The 13,396-nt window shown below is 48.2% G+C and overlaps 1 protein-coding gene across 1 annotated transcript; it reads right to left on the bottom strand.

Annotated features, from left to right (window-relative positions):
• Window positions 1-2,169: 2,169 nt before the first annotated feature.
• Window positions 2,170-13,041, bottom strand: CCDC198 (coiled-coil domain containing 198). The gene is made up of 6 exons (XM_027662556.1): window positions 12,717-13,041; window positions 9,336-9,412; window positions 6,406-6,492; window positions 5,297-5,395; window positions 4,737-4,902; window positions 2,170-2,722 (listed from the first exon to the last, which is right to left on the bottom strand). The coding sequence occupies exons 1-6, from the start codon at window positions 12,931-12,933 to the stop codon at window positions 2,478-2,480; spliced, it is 891 nt and encodes a 296-aa protein (XP_027518357.1). The 5' UTR covers window positions 12,934-13,041; the 3' UTR covers window positions 2,170-2,477.
• Window positions 13,042-13,396: the final 355 nt, after the last annotated feature.

Raw genomic sequence — 13,396 nt, 5'->3', positions numbered from 1 at the left:
AGCTGTGTGTGCCCAGAAATGGTGAGGGGTGAGTTTCCTCCTTTCTAAAGCTGATTAACATCACTCAGCCCTCCAATGATGAGCTAATATCCAGCATTTGGGATTGGGAACTATTCAGAGGAAAACGGCCCTGTGAAGTCTTCCTTGATGAGTTGCAGAACACCAGTTGTGTAAGGCTGGGGGTTGTTTTAATCTTCTGCAATTTGTGGAAAAATCCAAGTTTCATACTTAGTAACAAAGAAAACATTTTCATTTCCAGCATCTGGAAGGATGTTAGAAAACATGGGAAGAGGATGAGTTGCACCCTGCCTCTCTACAGGTTGTGATGAATTAATACAATCAAGAACAGCATGGCCAAACAATTTTGAGCACCAGAAGTACTTCATAGAATCATGGAATGGTTTGGGTTGGAAGGGACCTTAAAGACCATCTCATTCCACCCCCTGCCATGGGCAGGGACACCTTCCACTAGCCCAGGTTGCTCCAAGCCCCATCCAACCTGGACTTGAACACTTCCAGGGATGGAGCAGCCACAGCTTCTCTGGGCAACCTGTGCCAGGGCCTCACCACCCTCACAGCCAACAATTCCTTCCCAATATCCCATCTAACCCTGCCCTCTGGCAGTGTGAAGCCATTCCCCTGTAATGGAAGAGGGTTTGCTGATTTTACTGCCTCTGTAAGAGGAAATTTTGCCCATTGTAGATTGATAAATTAATGCTCAGAGTCTCCTCTTTGCAGTCTGGGATATGGATCGACTGGTCCACAGGCACTTCTCCGTGGGCAGCACTCTTCCCCAAGGCTGGCAACATGATTATTGGAAAACTAATCAGCTCTATCTGAGATAAATTGCATTTCCACCAATTATAGCTTAATTGTTGACAGATGGGAACACAGAAGGGAGATGTGTCACATCATTAAGAGAACAGGTGTATAGACAAGTGCCAGATTAATTGTTCCAGCCCATTAAATCATTGACCTTTTCAGCACATCCTCAACGTCGAACTCAAAGCTCTCACGATATTTCCAGCTCACACACGATGACTGAGTCTATCAACAATATTCTCAGGGCATTTTTAAAACACACAGGCTCCAGACGTGGACTCATTAGCCATGAGCAGCTCTTCTTCCTATTTAAAATAATTCCTCTTCCTCCTCCTTCCCTGTGTTGGGGTTCGTTTTTCTTGCTTTTTTTCAGCGGAATCCCACACGCCGTGTGGGATTTTTCCAAAGAGGAGTTTTTCCCATGAAGCTGTAGACATCTTGCCATGGGCCACACATTCCGGGATGTCAAAAGGAGGTGAAATCACAATAGAGCAGCTCAATGCTGGGCTGGAGTCTCCAGCTTTGGTTTGTGTGTGGCTTTGGCTGTGATTTCCAGCTCCTGCTCTGCCTGGGATTTTCCATAAAGCTAAATACTGCTGAAACTGAGTCAGCCACGGGTGTCTCATTCCCTTAAATAGGTGTAAAAATGTGTCTCCTGCTCTTTTCCTGGCTGTGTAAGCCAGGAAGCTGAGGATGCAAAGCAGACACACCACAACAGCTTTGTGGGAGGTAGCACAGGTTTGGGACAGCAATGCAGGACAAGCTTCATCTGTCCCGAGCTGTCCAAGTCCTGCTTGTCCTGGATAATTGAGAACTGACTCCAGATCTAGTTATTCTGGGTGTCCTGGCTTGAAAAATGAAAGGACAAGATTGGATGGACCTACAGGAACAACCAGATAGGAGACAGGAGAAATGGGGGAAGTTCCCTCTCAGATAACAAATTATTTTATAAGGAAAAGCAGATAATTTAATTAAAAATGCTGTTCATGTGAGATGGAAACTGCAAGAACCTCTTTGACAGAAAAGAGGTGAACCAAAACCGGATTTTTCAGAATAGTACAAAACTGGAGGTTGATACTGAAGAAAGTACAAGTATTTCTGTGTCTGGTACAGGAGAGGAGAGGAAAAAAAAAGTCAAAAAAGGAGTTTTAGAAATGCCAAAATATTTATTTTAAAGACTTCCTGAGTAAATCATTTTAACTTGCTTTTTGAACTGGGTTTTGTGGTTTAGAAAAAGTTCAACCCAACTTAAACAGAAAGACTGAGTGACCCAAAAGCAAGTGAAACATTTAATTTCAGTTGGAATTTAATATTTAGGGTTAACCCAGAATTTTTTCCAGGTTCTGCTTTTTTTTTTTTTTTTTTTTTTTTACCATCCTCCTCCTCCTCTCTCTACCCCCAGTTCATTGCTGCTCTGTCCAAGGCATTTTACCCCAGATATTTTGGTGCAGCCACACAACCCAGACAGTAATTATTTGCTCCACATCAGTGACCTCCTGGTTTCCAGCTGCCCTTTCCCCTGGCCCGTGCTCCCAGAAGTGCCACTTACAGCCAGCACCGTGTCTCCACCCTCAGTCCATCCATCTCTGGGGGTGAATTCCAGTCCCACCAGAGCTTGTTTCTTCACCACATCCCTCTCACCCCAAGCTGTGCCACTAGAAATCCCTGTCAAAGAAGTCATCAAAGAGGGACACTCTCTCTGTCTTGGTCCTCACAAGTGCAGGTTTGCGGTGAATCTTCTCTTCCCTTTCCCACTCATCAGACCCTGTGCTGGAGCTGTCCCAGAACAGATCCCTCGTCTGGGGCTCCCTGCAGAACCACAGGTCGACCTTCCCTCTTCTGCCTGGAGACAGTTCAGCTCCATCGTGTTGTCTGGAGAGTCCTTCACCCCACATGTTTCCTTGGGGAGAGAAAAAAATCAAATATGTGTTTGCTGAGCTGTGTCCTCAGGCACCTGGAGTTTAGCTGGAAGTGTCTGTGGGCTGCTGGAGGCACGTAAAGAAGATCCTGAGAGATCCCCTGTAAGACCAGACCCCCTGCTCAGGGCTGGGCAGGGTGAGGTAGAATTCTCTCAGGATTATATTTGGTGAGGTTATAGAGTCTGACAGGAGGCAATATGGCTTTATCCCTAAGGAGAAGAGAGCTGAGGTGAAGAAACACAAGGGAATAGAAAGCCAAGCCTGTTCCCCTTTCTCCTGGTGAAAGTTCACCTCCAGACAAGTTTTTCACTGATTTAAGCACTTTTACCCTCAGTGGTACATTTCCAGCCTGTGCCAAGGGCTGTCACGTGGAAGCAAAGCAGAACAGGGCTTGTGTCTAGATGTCAGTCTGAAGTGGTGGATGGGATTCACTTCACTTTCCCCTTCCTAAGGGACAGTGGGAAGCAGTTTTTGTATAAAAAAGAAACCCTAAATAGTGATTAACCTGAGTGACTGTAACATTTACCCCATGGTCATCTGAGGATGACAGGAGTCCAGTGTTCCCAAGGGTGCTCTGACACAGAAGACACCCCAAAATATCAGGGGATCATAGAATTTGCTGTGTTGGAAGGGGCTGACAAGGATCATCAAGTTCAGCTCCGGGCCTCACACAGGAAAACACCAAAAATCCCACTGTGTGCCTGAGAGTGTTGCCCAAATGCTCCTTGAGCTCTGTCAGCTTTGGGGCTGTGATCACTTCCCTGGAGAGCCTGTTCCAGTGCCCAGCCACCCTCTGGGTGAAAAGCCTCTCCTGATATCCAAACTAAACGTGCCCTGACACAGCTCCAGCCCTTCCCTCGGGTCCTGTGACTGGCCACAGAGAGCAGAGATGGTGCTGCCCCTCAGCTTCTCCTTGTGAGGAAGCTGCAGGCTGCCATGAGGTCTCCCCTCAGTCCTTCAGGCATGCCAAGGGGGAGAGACAAGACTGACTGCTCTATCTAAAAACAATCTCACAAGGTCCCTGAAAACAACTGGTGACCTCAAATCATCCAGGTTTCCCCTTTGCTGCAAGGGAGTATCACAATTCCTTTCTCCAGAGCAGAAAGCCCTGAGCTGTACCCAACCTGGTGCAGCAGACAAGCTCTTCTGAAGGCCACCCTGCTTGACCCCAGACGAAGATACGAGCTGAGTGTTTGCACCATGTGCCCTGATATATTTTGCCAGGGCACCACACAGATGTGCACCCAGCACTGACCTCAGCTGCCAGTGGTTCAGCCCTGTGATCCCTCCAGGAATGAGGGGCTGTCACTGGGGCAGGGTGGGGCTGGGGCTTGGCTGCAGCTCCCCAGAGTCACTCACATCTCAAAGGAGAGTTGGTAGGGCATGTTTTAATCAGCGACTTCCAACCCTGCCAGAGTGACCACTGGACATTGTCACAGGCCACGTCCACCTGTGCATACCCCAGGCTGGAGCAGGAGGTGTCCTGTGCTGGGGGGAAATGGCAGGGGGCCAAAACTGGTGTAAGGGTTGTTTTCCACCCATCCAGCATCCTGGGATGCTTTTTCCTGATGGATGTCCTGACTCTCTAAGGATGTTGGACCCCAGGGACACCCTCTATTCTCACACTCAGTTTGCTGTACAGGGGGCATATGGGACAAGTAAGACTCTCCTGACAGTGGGAACCTGCTCCTGCAGGGGCCTGGCCCTAAGGACTTTGGGTTTATACCTCTCTGCCTTGTTCATGGCTTTTAATCCACATCCACTTGGGTCTGGATGCTGTCAGAGAAACAGCCCAGAGCCCTATGACCTCTCCGAGGTATCCCAATGCTTTGTCTCAAAAACACATCTCCCAGCCTTCTTCCCCCAGCCTTTTGAACCTGCATCTTGTCACTGCAGGAGATGGAGCAATGGAAGCATCTTCCATAGGGAAACCTCTTTGATGACATGTAAGAGGCTGGTGAGTTTTACAGCTCCTTGGAAAATTATTCTACTCACCATGGTCGTCTTCATGAAAACGCTGATTGTGCTCAGCAGGGACGAGGCCTCGGCTTTCGTTGCTGTTACTTCTCTGGAGAGTGTCAAGGATGTCCATCGGGCTGAATTCCTTGATTTTTTGTTTACTGGCTTTTGCCTCTCTGTGGAGATTTCGCTTCAGCTCCGCCTGGGTTTGCAAACAAGTCATAAACACAAACATCAGAGGAGTTAAGACGTTTTAACATCTTAACATGGCACAGCACTGGGGGGTTGGCCCTGGGAATGACTGCACAGTCAAGGAGTTTAACCTGAGCAAATGGTATTTGCCAAACTGGGCACGTGACACAACATGACCAGGATAGAGATTTTTGGTTTCTCCAGGAGTCATGGCCAAACGAGGGCAAAGCGTTGGAAAAATCGGAGGTAATTACTGATCACAGGGGCCCTGGGGATGCTTTCCACCTCTCCTCTGCCGAAGACACTGGGAAAGCTTCATTTCACCTTCCCAGTAAGAGGCTTTAGGTCTCCTGGTCTTTGGGAGAGACAGCCCCATCCCCACCCCAAATCCATCTCGGCATTACCTCTCGTCGCTTGCGGGTCAAGTCCAGCATCTGAAGCTTGTGTAAGTGCTGTCTCCTGCCAGGGAGGTGATTCAGGCTTTGCCCCCTCTTCTCCAGCACCTATCATGTATTTAAAGATGTAAATAAATACACCTGCACTTTCTGAAAGAGGAAGGAAGAGCCACCAGCTCACAAACCCCTCGGGTGCTCCTAGATCTCTCTGCATAGCCAACTTGCAGAAATTCATCCCAGATTTCCACTGCACTTGCAGTTTATCTCACAGCTCTGGGGCATGAGGGGAAAAAACTTCATTAAAACAATAAACATAAGTGCTTCTGCCCCCTGAGGTGTTACCTCACTTGAGTCAGTTCTCCAAGATAATCTCATGATCCAAAGGGAAGAACCACTTTCGCATTTTTGGGGTTGAAGGGGGTGTTTACAGTACACAGTACTTGCAGCCTTAAAATCATGGACTTATGGATTTGCTAAGGTTGGAAAAGGTCTGTAAAATAATTGAGTCCAGCCATTAACCCCACACTTCCAAACCCAGCACTAAACCATGTCCTCCTGTGCCGTATCCACATGTTTTTTGAACACTTCCAGGGATGGTGACTCCACCACTTCCCTGGGCAGCCTGTTCTAATGCCTGACGATCCTTTCAGTGAAGGAATTTTCCCTAAGATCTAACATAAACCTCCCCTGGCACAATTTGAGACCATTTCCTCTCACCCTGTCACTTATTACCTGGGAGCAGAGCCCGATTCCCACCTGGCTCTACCCTCCTTCCAGGGAATTGTACAGAGCAATAAGGTCTCTCCCTTCTCCCCACCGACTGCAGGGTGTTCAAGTTACCCAGACACTAAAAAAGGTAGTCCTCACACTTTTAGCCTCAAAAATATTTAATATCCTGTCTCAGCAGGTCCACCTCATCCAGGGAACTGCCATGCTGGAAATTCAGAAACTTTCCCCTTATTTTGGATCCTTTCACCCACACACCGGTGTCTCAGCCAGGGACGGGAGCACAAACAGTGTAAAACACCAACTTCTGCCCTTTGGGGTGCCCAAACTATATGGGAAATGATCCTGCAGCCAGGAATGGCCTGTGCATGGGCACAAACTCACGTGCTTACCTTTGGGTTTGGGCTTGCAGCCACTCCTCGCTGACTCCAGGGCTTCACAGGAGTGATTGTTTGCAGAGGGACGGCGGGTTCAAGCCTCTGCAAGTCCAATATTTATAATATTTAGCACTGCTCATTCCACAGAATCATGAAACCTGATATGAAACTACCCTGACATTTTGCCAGCTCCAATTCTGGCCTGGCCGCTTGGGATACAGGAAGGAGTTTGGCATCTCAGGGAAGTGAACATCTCCTTTGGCCCTTCAGGAGAGGATAAAACTGAGGAAGTCTCTTGCATCACACAGTCAAAGCAGCAAAAGCCCAGTCTGACATTAGTTTCATCCCTGTGGGTGTTTCTCTTTGAGCCTTAATATCACTGAAGGCTCCATCCAAGACCAGAGTGAAGACAACCCACAGCTCACACTGCTCATGGTGAAGCTGGAGCATGGAGAGGTGCCATAATTTAATCTAAAGTATCCTATCAGGTCATCCAATGGCAGATCCCAATTGTATGAGAGCCAGAGCATCGTTCCCACTGTCTAACCAGTCTTCTTCATGTTGGCCTAAGCAAGATCTTTCTTTGCAGAACTGTGCATGGTACAATATGCCTTTCCTATTGGGGGTGGAAGTGGGCAGAGACTTGCTCTACAGGCTGCTCTGAGCATGGACTTTTATCTTGAGGAGCTAAGATGCCTTTTTAAATGATTTCAAACTATGAGATGTTACTGAGCCTTTTCATGTCATGGTATTCATAGAATCATCAGGATAAGAAAGAACCTCTAAGATCATCAAGTCCAACCATTAACCCAGCACTGCCAGGTCCATCCCTAAACCATGTCCCTAAGTTCCACAACTACACACTTTTTGAACACTTCCAGGGATGTTGATTTCATTCTTTCTAGTGTCCCCTTCTAACATGGGAGCTCAGGGGAGCTTCCATAAAAACTAAGGGGAGCATAATCAAAGACTTTGACAGTAAGACCTGGCTTACAGTTTATTTGGGACATCATTAACTCCTTGATTATGAATTAGTGTCCAATAAATGGGGACATGTCTCTGAGTGTCTGCACTGAACTGCTGCCAAAGCCTGAACTGTAATTTTGAAGCATCCTCTAAATCCGTGCAAAACTCAGGAGAAAAAAGTCAGCAATAACACATAAAGGGGGAACTCGTCAGGCCCTAAGTTCAAACGTCTCTTAGCACCAAAAACCCCACAAAACTGAACATGAAGCTTAACAAACGGCACTAGATGGCAGCATGTGACACCACAAACTGCAGTCTGAGCTGTGCATCGCTCCTGGATGCCACCAAGGATCCCTCGGCGTGGGGTGGATGGAGGCCCATGTCCCGTGGCTCATGTCCCTCTGCTGGTGGGGAAGCCAAGCTCCAGGATTTTGGATAAAGTTGTGTCCCTGGCTGGAAAATTGACTCTTTTCTTTAGTTTTTGTGAACCTCATCGGCTTTTTCTCTGTAAATACTCTCTGACTGAAATCCTCTAAAAGTCCTTGAGAAGGCCACATCATCCTGCTCTGCTGCCTTTGAAGATATTCCCACAGGAAAAAGGGCTTTTGCTGGTGCTGTGCACACTCCCTAAGAGCAAGGGACAAGCACAGGGTAGGACTCACAGTGTCTTTGTCCTGCAACGAGTATTAACAGTGTTTTAATTATGCTTAAGTACAGTCGTGATGGAAATAAGATCAGTGACTAAAAATTCCATGCTGGTAAGAGATTCCTAAAGGAGGCTGTGATTCCGCACAACAGTTCTCAGGGTGTAGCTGGGCTCAATTCAGGTGCTGCTGTCACGTCCTCCCACCAAATCCAGGGACAACTTATTCAACAGCTGGTGCCACCTCTGCTCTCTGAAGCCACCAGTGTCAGCCAGAGCCACGGCCTCGAGTGGAGGGGGTTTAACTGACCCTGCCCGGTGGCTCTTCTGTTCTTCACAATATTAAAAAGACTTTATTCAAAGCAAGGAAGGCTCAAGCAAAGCACCCCTCCTCCAGCAGGTTTGCTGTTCATAGAATCATGAAGTTCTTAAAAGCTTTGGTTTGAAAGGGACCCTAAAGACCATCTAGTTCCAACACCCTGCCATGGGCAGGGACACCTTCTACTAGACCAGGTTGCTCCAAGCAGGTTCAGATTAGATTTTAAGAAGAAATTCTTGCCTGTGAGGGTGGTGAGGCCCTGGCACAGGTTGTCCAGAGAAGCCATCCATGCCCCATCCCTGGAAGTGTTCAAGGCCAAGTTGGATGGGGCTTGGAGCAACCTGGGATAGTGGAAGGTGTCTCTGCCCATGCCTGAACACAGGATTTGAGCTGCAGCCTAACCAGTGCCAAGTACAGGGACAGACAGAAATTAAGATAGAAATAAAGATAGAAAGATATTTCTGAGCTTTAGTTATGTAGTGGTAACGCTTGTGTGGAGGAAAAACCTGATTGCCAGGTCAGGCAGAGTCACGGGTTTCAGGCCTTGGGGAGGAATGAATCTGGGAAGTGCAGGATGGGGAAACTGAGGGGAGTGTGTGCAGGGACAGAGCAGTCATAGCAGTTCTCAAAACCTAAAATAATTCCTCTTTCAGCATCCCTTACTGCAAAGCATGTCTGTCTGCTTTACCTGACTCTTGGCTCCCAAGATGGTGCCAGACCTTTTACGGGATACTTGGGCTGAAGAGCCAAAACCAGCCCCACACAATGCTATTTGGATCCCTTCTGCAAAGGGCTCTGTGTTGACCACATTTGCCCACTGGGAGCACCAGGATTCAGCTTCAGGTACCTGAACACCCCAAAGGAAAGTGGGACATTACAGCAGAGGTGATCTCATGTGTCCTTGATGGGTGTCTCCACAGCACATAAAGCTCATCTAGGGATGCCCATGTCCCCAGAAAGCCCACATCGAGGGGTCAATCAGAGCAGCTCCTGAGGAGCTTCTCAAACTCGCCTTACTTGAGGTCTTCGAGGCGGGTGCTGCTTAATGATGCTGGTTCCTTCCTTTTCCGGCACGGTGTTGAAAGAGAGGGGCCCTTCAAAATTAAAGAAATGGATGAAGTTACTTTTGGGTGGTCATCAGCTGCTTAGATGTACTCAGCAATAGCTTTCTGCCCTTTTTTTTTTGGCTGGCATGTCCCACTAAATTCTCTCTCTGCTCACTGCATTAACACATGGAGTATTCTATTAGCTGAAGAAATAAAGTAGATGTACCTGTGCCTGTGATTTTTAACAAATATCTGCCATGTACCTGTCCAGCTTCTCTCTACAACCTCTCATGCATCCTATATGTGATCAGAACCGTCCTTGTGTCTCCTGGGAGCATTGGGGCCTCTCCCAGCCCCTGGGTCCCCTGTGTGATCGAGGGTTCTCTGCTCCTCCCATGGCTCATGACCATCAGCTGGCCAAGAAACCCCTGAGCTCTGCTGCTTCCTCACTGCTTGCCCTGTAAAAATTGGGCACAGGCAGCAGTTTTGGGGTTTTTTTTCTTGCTGCTCAGCCCCTGAGATTTATTACTATTATTTTTTGGTGGGACTGGGAAATACCTCTGATGATTTACTGACTGTGGTAGAGCTGGGCTACAGCAGCCAGTGATGCAGGAGTTAGAGGGCTGTGGTCAGACAAGTGGTATGATCACAGACTCTGGAAATCAGTCCAGAAAAACGTGTTACACACCACTGATCCCCTGTTATTTATTAAAGTAGTGCTTTCACTGAGGCCTGGACATGATCCTGGCTTGGGCCTGTTCTGCCCTGGTGCTCCCAGGTGGACACCACCGCCTCTTTTGTTCTTTTCTTGCACAAATAAACGCTTGATTGTGCAGTAAGTATTTCTTTTATGAAACAATTTGTCTGTTTATCCCACCTGTTCTCCCCCAAAAACCTGTTTTGAAGTGTTTAAATTCCATTCTATACGCAGAGTTGAGAGAGGTGTTGCTGAGCAGCATCTGCTTCCACGTGGTGGGAGCCCCAAGGTGGCCACAGGGGAAAAGAGTTGGGGATGCAGTGCAGGAATTACATTATAGATGATGCCAAATTTAACAGTTATATTTAACAAGAAAAATAATACTTTGGAGGTCAGCTTATGGGGGACATTTACAAGCCTCATAGAAGATCACCAGGCTGGGCTCTTGGAGAAGAGAGAGAAGATGATCATAGAGTCACAGAATGGTTTGGGTTGGAAGGGACCTTAAAGACCATCGAGTTCCAACCCCCTGCCATGGGGAGAGATACCTTCCACTATCCCAGGTTGCTCCAAGCCCTGTCCAACCTGGCCTTGGACAGTTCCAGGGATGGGGCAGCCACAGCTTCTCTGAGCAACCTGTGCCAGGGCCTCACCACCCTCACAGCCAGGAATTTCTTACTGTGAGGTGTTGAGGTATGGGAGGACATAGTGACTCCATCAGATAAATGTTTTCCGGGCTCTGCAGAGCCCTGACAATGATTAACCACAGGGTGAAGCTGCAGCTGCTCTGCGCAGGCAGGAATGGGAGTAGGAAGTGAAAATTTCCAGCACAGGAAGCTCCTCTGGACAAAAACTTCAGCTGTTGGTGGAACACTCACTGAAAGAGCAGCCTGACAGGGCAAAAGGGGGTTAAGGAGTCGTTGCCTCTGTCTGCAGGGTAAATGAGCACATAGGGAATTTCTAAGGAGGAAATCTAAGGAAAATTTTTAAGGATGTGGCTCACAGTGCTGAGAAACCGGATATGGCACAGGGAAGGGATTGGGACTTGGAAGAAGCTTGTTGTGGTGAAGGTTACAGCTTTGGGGAAATTATTTCTCCCTTATGAGGCTATGGGTGTCTTTGTCTTTGGGGTTTTTTTAAATTATTCCCTCCCATCCTACCCGTGCATGTGTCTTTTAGGAGACTTGTCCCTGTCCTCTACAGATACAGAACTTGGGGCCAAGGGCTCGTTGTCCCTCAACCTGCTCAGTCCTGAGGCAGGGAACAGCACCAAGGCCTAGCTGAAGGCATTCTTGTGACACCTGTTTTTCAACCTTGCACTTTAGCAGCAGCAGGTTCTCCCCTCTGGGGGAATCTGGATTTAACACAAGCCAAGCTGAACCCTCACAAACCAAATAAAATCTATTCTCTTGGAATTCTCTTTGCTTATTTAGAAAGAAGCTTGTGCTAATACATCGCTCAAGTCCTCCTGAGCATACAGTTCTTATTTCTGAAAACAAAAAGTAATGGAAAATGGCATCAGTTGGGTGTTGGGGGGGGAGAGTTGGAGATTTTTGTAAAATGCGCATTTTTAACAAGCACTTGTTAAATGCCCAGTGATGATAGTTTTCCAGAATAGGAATATTTTAATTGCTCTTGCTGTCATGCAGTAAATGAAACCTGCTGTTGTACAGCCAGATCTGATCTGTATTCTCCCCAAGACCTCAGTTCCGGGAATGTCATTGCTATCATGCCAGAGATTTATTTGCTTTCACAGTTTCCTGATGCTTCTTGATGAACAATCCTGAAGGAAATATCCAGTCCCTTGTGAGGCAGCAGTTCTTAAGGCCACTCAAAGTGTGTCAGGAATTGATTTTTGGGAATGGAAAAGTGGGGAGGAGGATGCCAGGGCTGCAGATCCTCCTTCCTCTGCATCGCCCTTCCTCAAACTCAGCTGGTTTTCATGGAATTTTCTCACTACACTCACCTAAAACAGTTGTGGGAAGTGTTTGTCACCACCCAGATCATCCTAGAGAGCTACACAGCCACTTCCAGATGGATGCAAACCTCCCTCCTTACCTCCAGGAATGGTTTGGGTACAGAGGGAGTTTAAAGGCTGCATGGTGCCCTTTGTAGGAAAACACAGCAGCCACACAGTCTCCCTTCCTCTGCTCCTGGCTTGGGAAATCAGCCCCATACAGGACAGGGCTGGTATTTATTTTAATGCCATTTTACCTGCTGAGCACTCAGCCCAGAATCTCATTCTAATTAGGTTAATGCTAATAATACGTCCAGCAGTGGCAGGCGAGCAGGAAGGTGTATGATGGGAGTTACAGGGTAGCCAGACAAGGGCTTGCTTGGACACAGTTGAGTGTCATTATGTGCCAGGTCCACGCTGGGGAGCTGGGCTGTTCCTTGGGATATGACTGGTGGGAGCAAGGAGCCTGGGATCTGGGCTCTGGTGAGTGAGACACTTCCCAAAACATGCCATGGAGTGGAGGGGAGGTGGGAGGAGGGGGAATGAGTTTTTGAAAAGCTAAAATGTCCTGGAAATGGCCAAAAGCAGATGCAGAACAGCCTGTGCACACACCTACACCCACCCCACACTGCAGTGGGCAAACTCACAGCCCCAGCTGATGCCACTAGTTCACGATATTCCAGCCACGACCTCCTTACCTGAAGAGGCCCTCCCATACCAGGTCTCCCGGAGAGGTGGAAGTTCCAGGTGGAAGATGGGTTTTCCCCACTTTTCCATATCTGAGGGGTGCAGGCTGGGCTGTCCTGGCACACTGGGGAGCCGGTGCAGGGCAGAGAGAGAAGGCAGGTCCTCTGTGGAGCGCATCGGTGCCACCTTGGTCACCTTGGGATGCGCCTTGGAAGAGCTCAGGCCCATTTTGCAGGGGGGCTTTGAAAGGGAAGGAAAACTCCTTTATGCACCGTCTTCCCTGAACATGGAGGGATCTTTGTGAGTGACTGCAGAGCCTGGGCAACTACCTGCTGGCTCCACACATCCTTCCCAGCTGGGTTAAACATTGACCTGTCCCCAGGCATTCCCCTGTAGAGATGAGAGGAGCCTGCTGCTGACATAGAAGGGGAACTCAGTCCAGGGAGCCAACACTAAGCCCTGGGAAAGCTTTGTTTTTACCTACAAGTGATCTTTAACCAGGGCCATTGTCTGACTGGAGGTATTTCTACAAGCAGCTCTTTTGCTAAATCTCCAGGTCTTGGAAGGAAATTCAATCCTTGGAGCACCAGAAGGGTTAAAGCATCTCCCACCCTGCAGGGGAGAAGTAGCCTTCCTGCATGGGAACAGGGGCTGGCTCAGGAGCATCCTCCACTCTTGCTCCTGTTGGCTG

This window comes from Corapipo altera, unplaced genomic scaffold, assembly GCF_003945725.1.
Source record: "Corapipo altera isolate COAL_440 unplaced genomic scaffold, ASM394572v1 169, whole genome shotgun sequence".
Lineage (NCBI taxonomy): Eukaryota > Metazoa > Chordata > Aves > Passeriformes > Pipridae > Corapipo > Corapipo altera.
The sequence above is the reverse complement of the archived record's forward strand: the minus strand, read 5'-3'. Positions and strand labels throughout refer to the sequence as shown.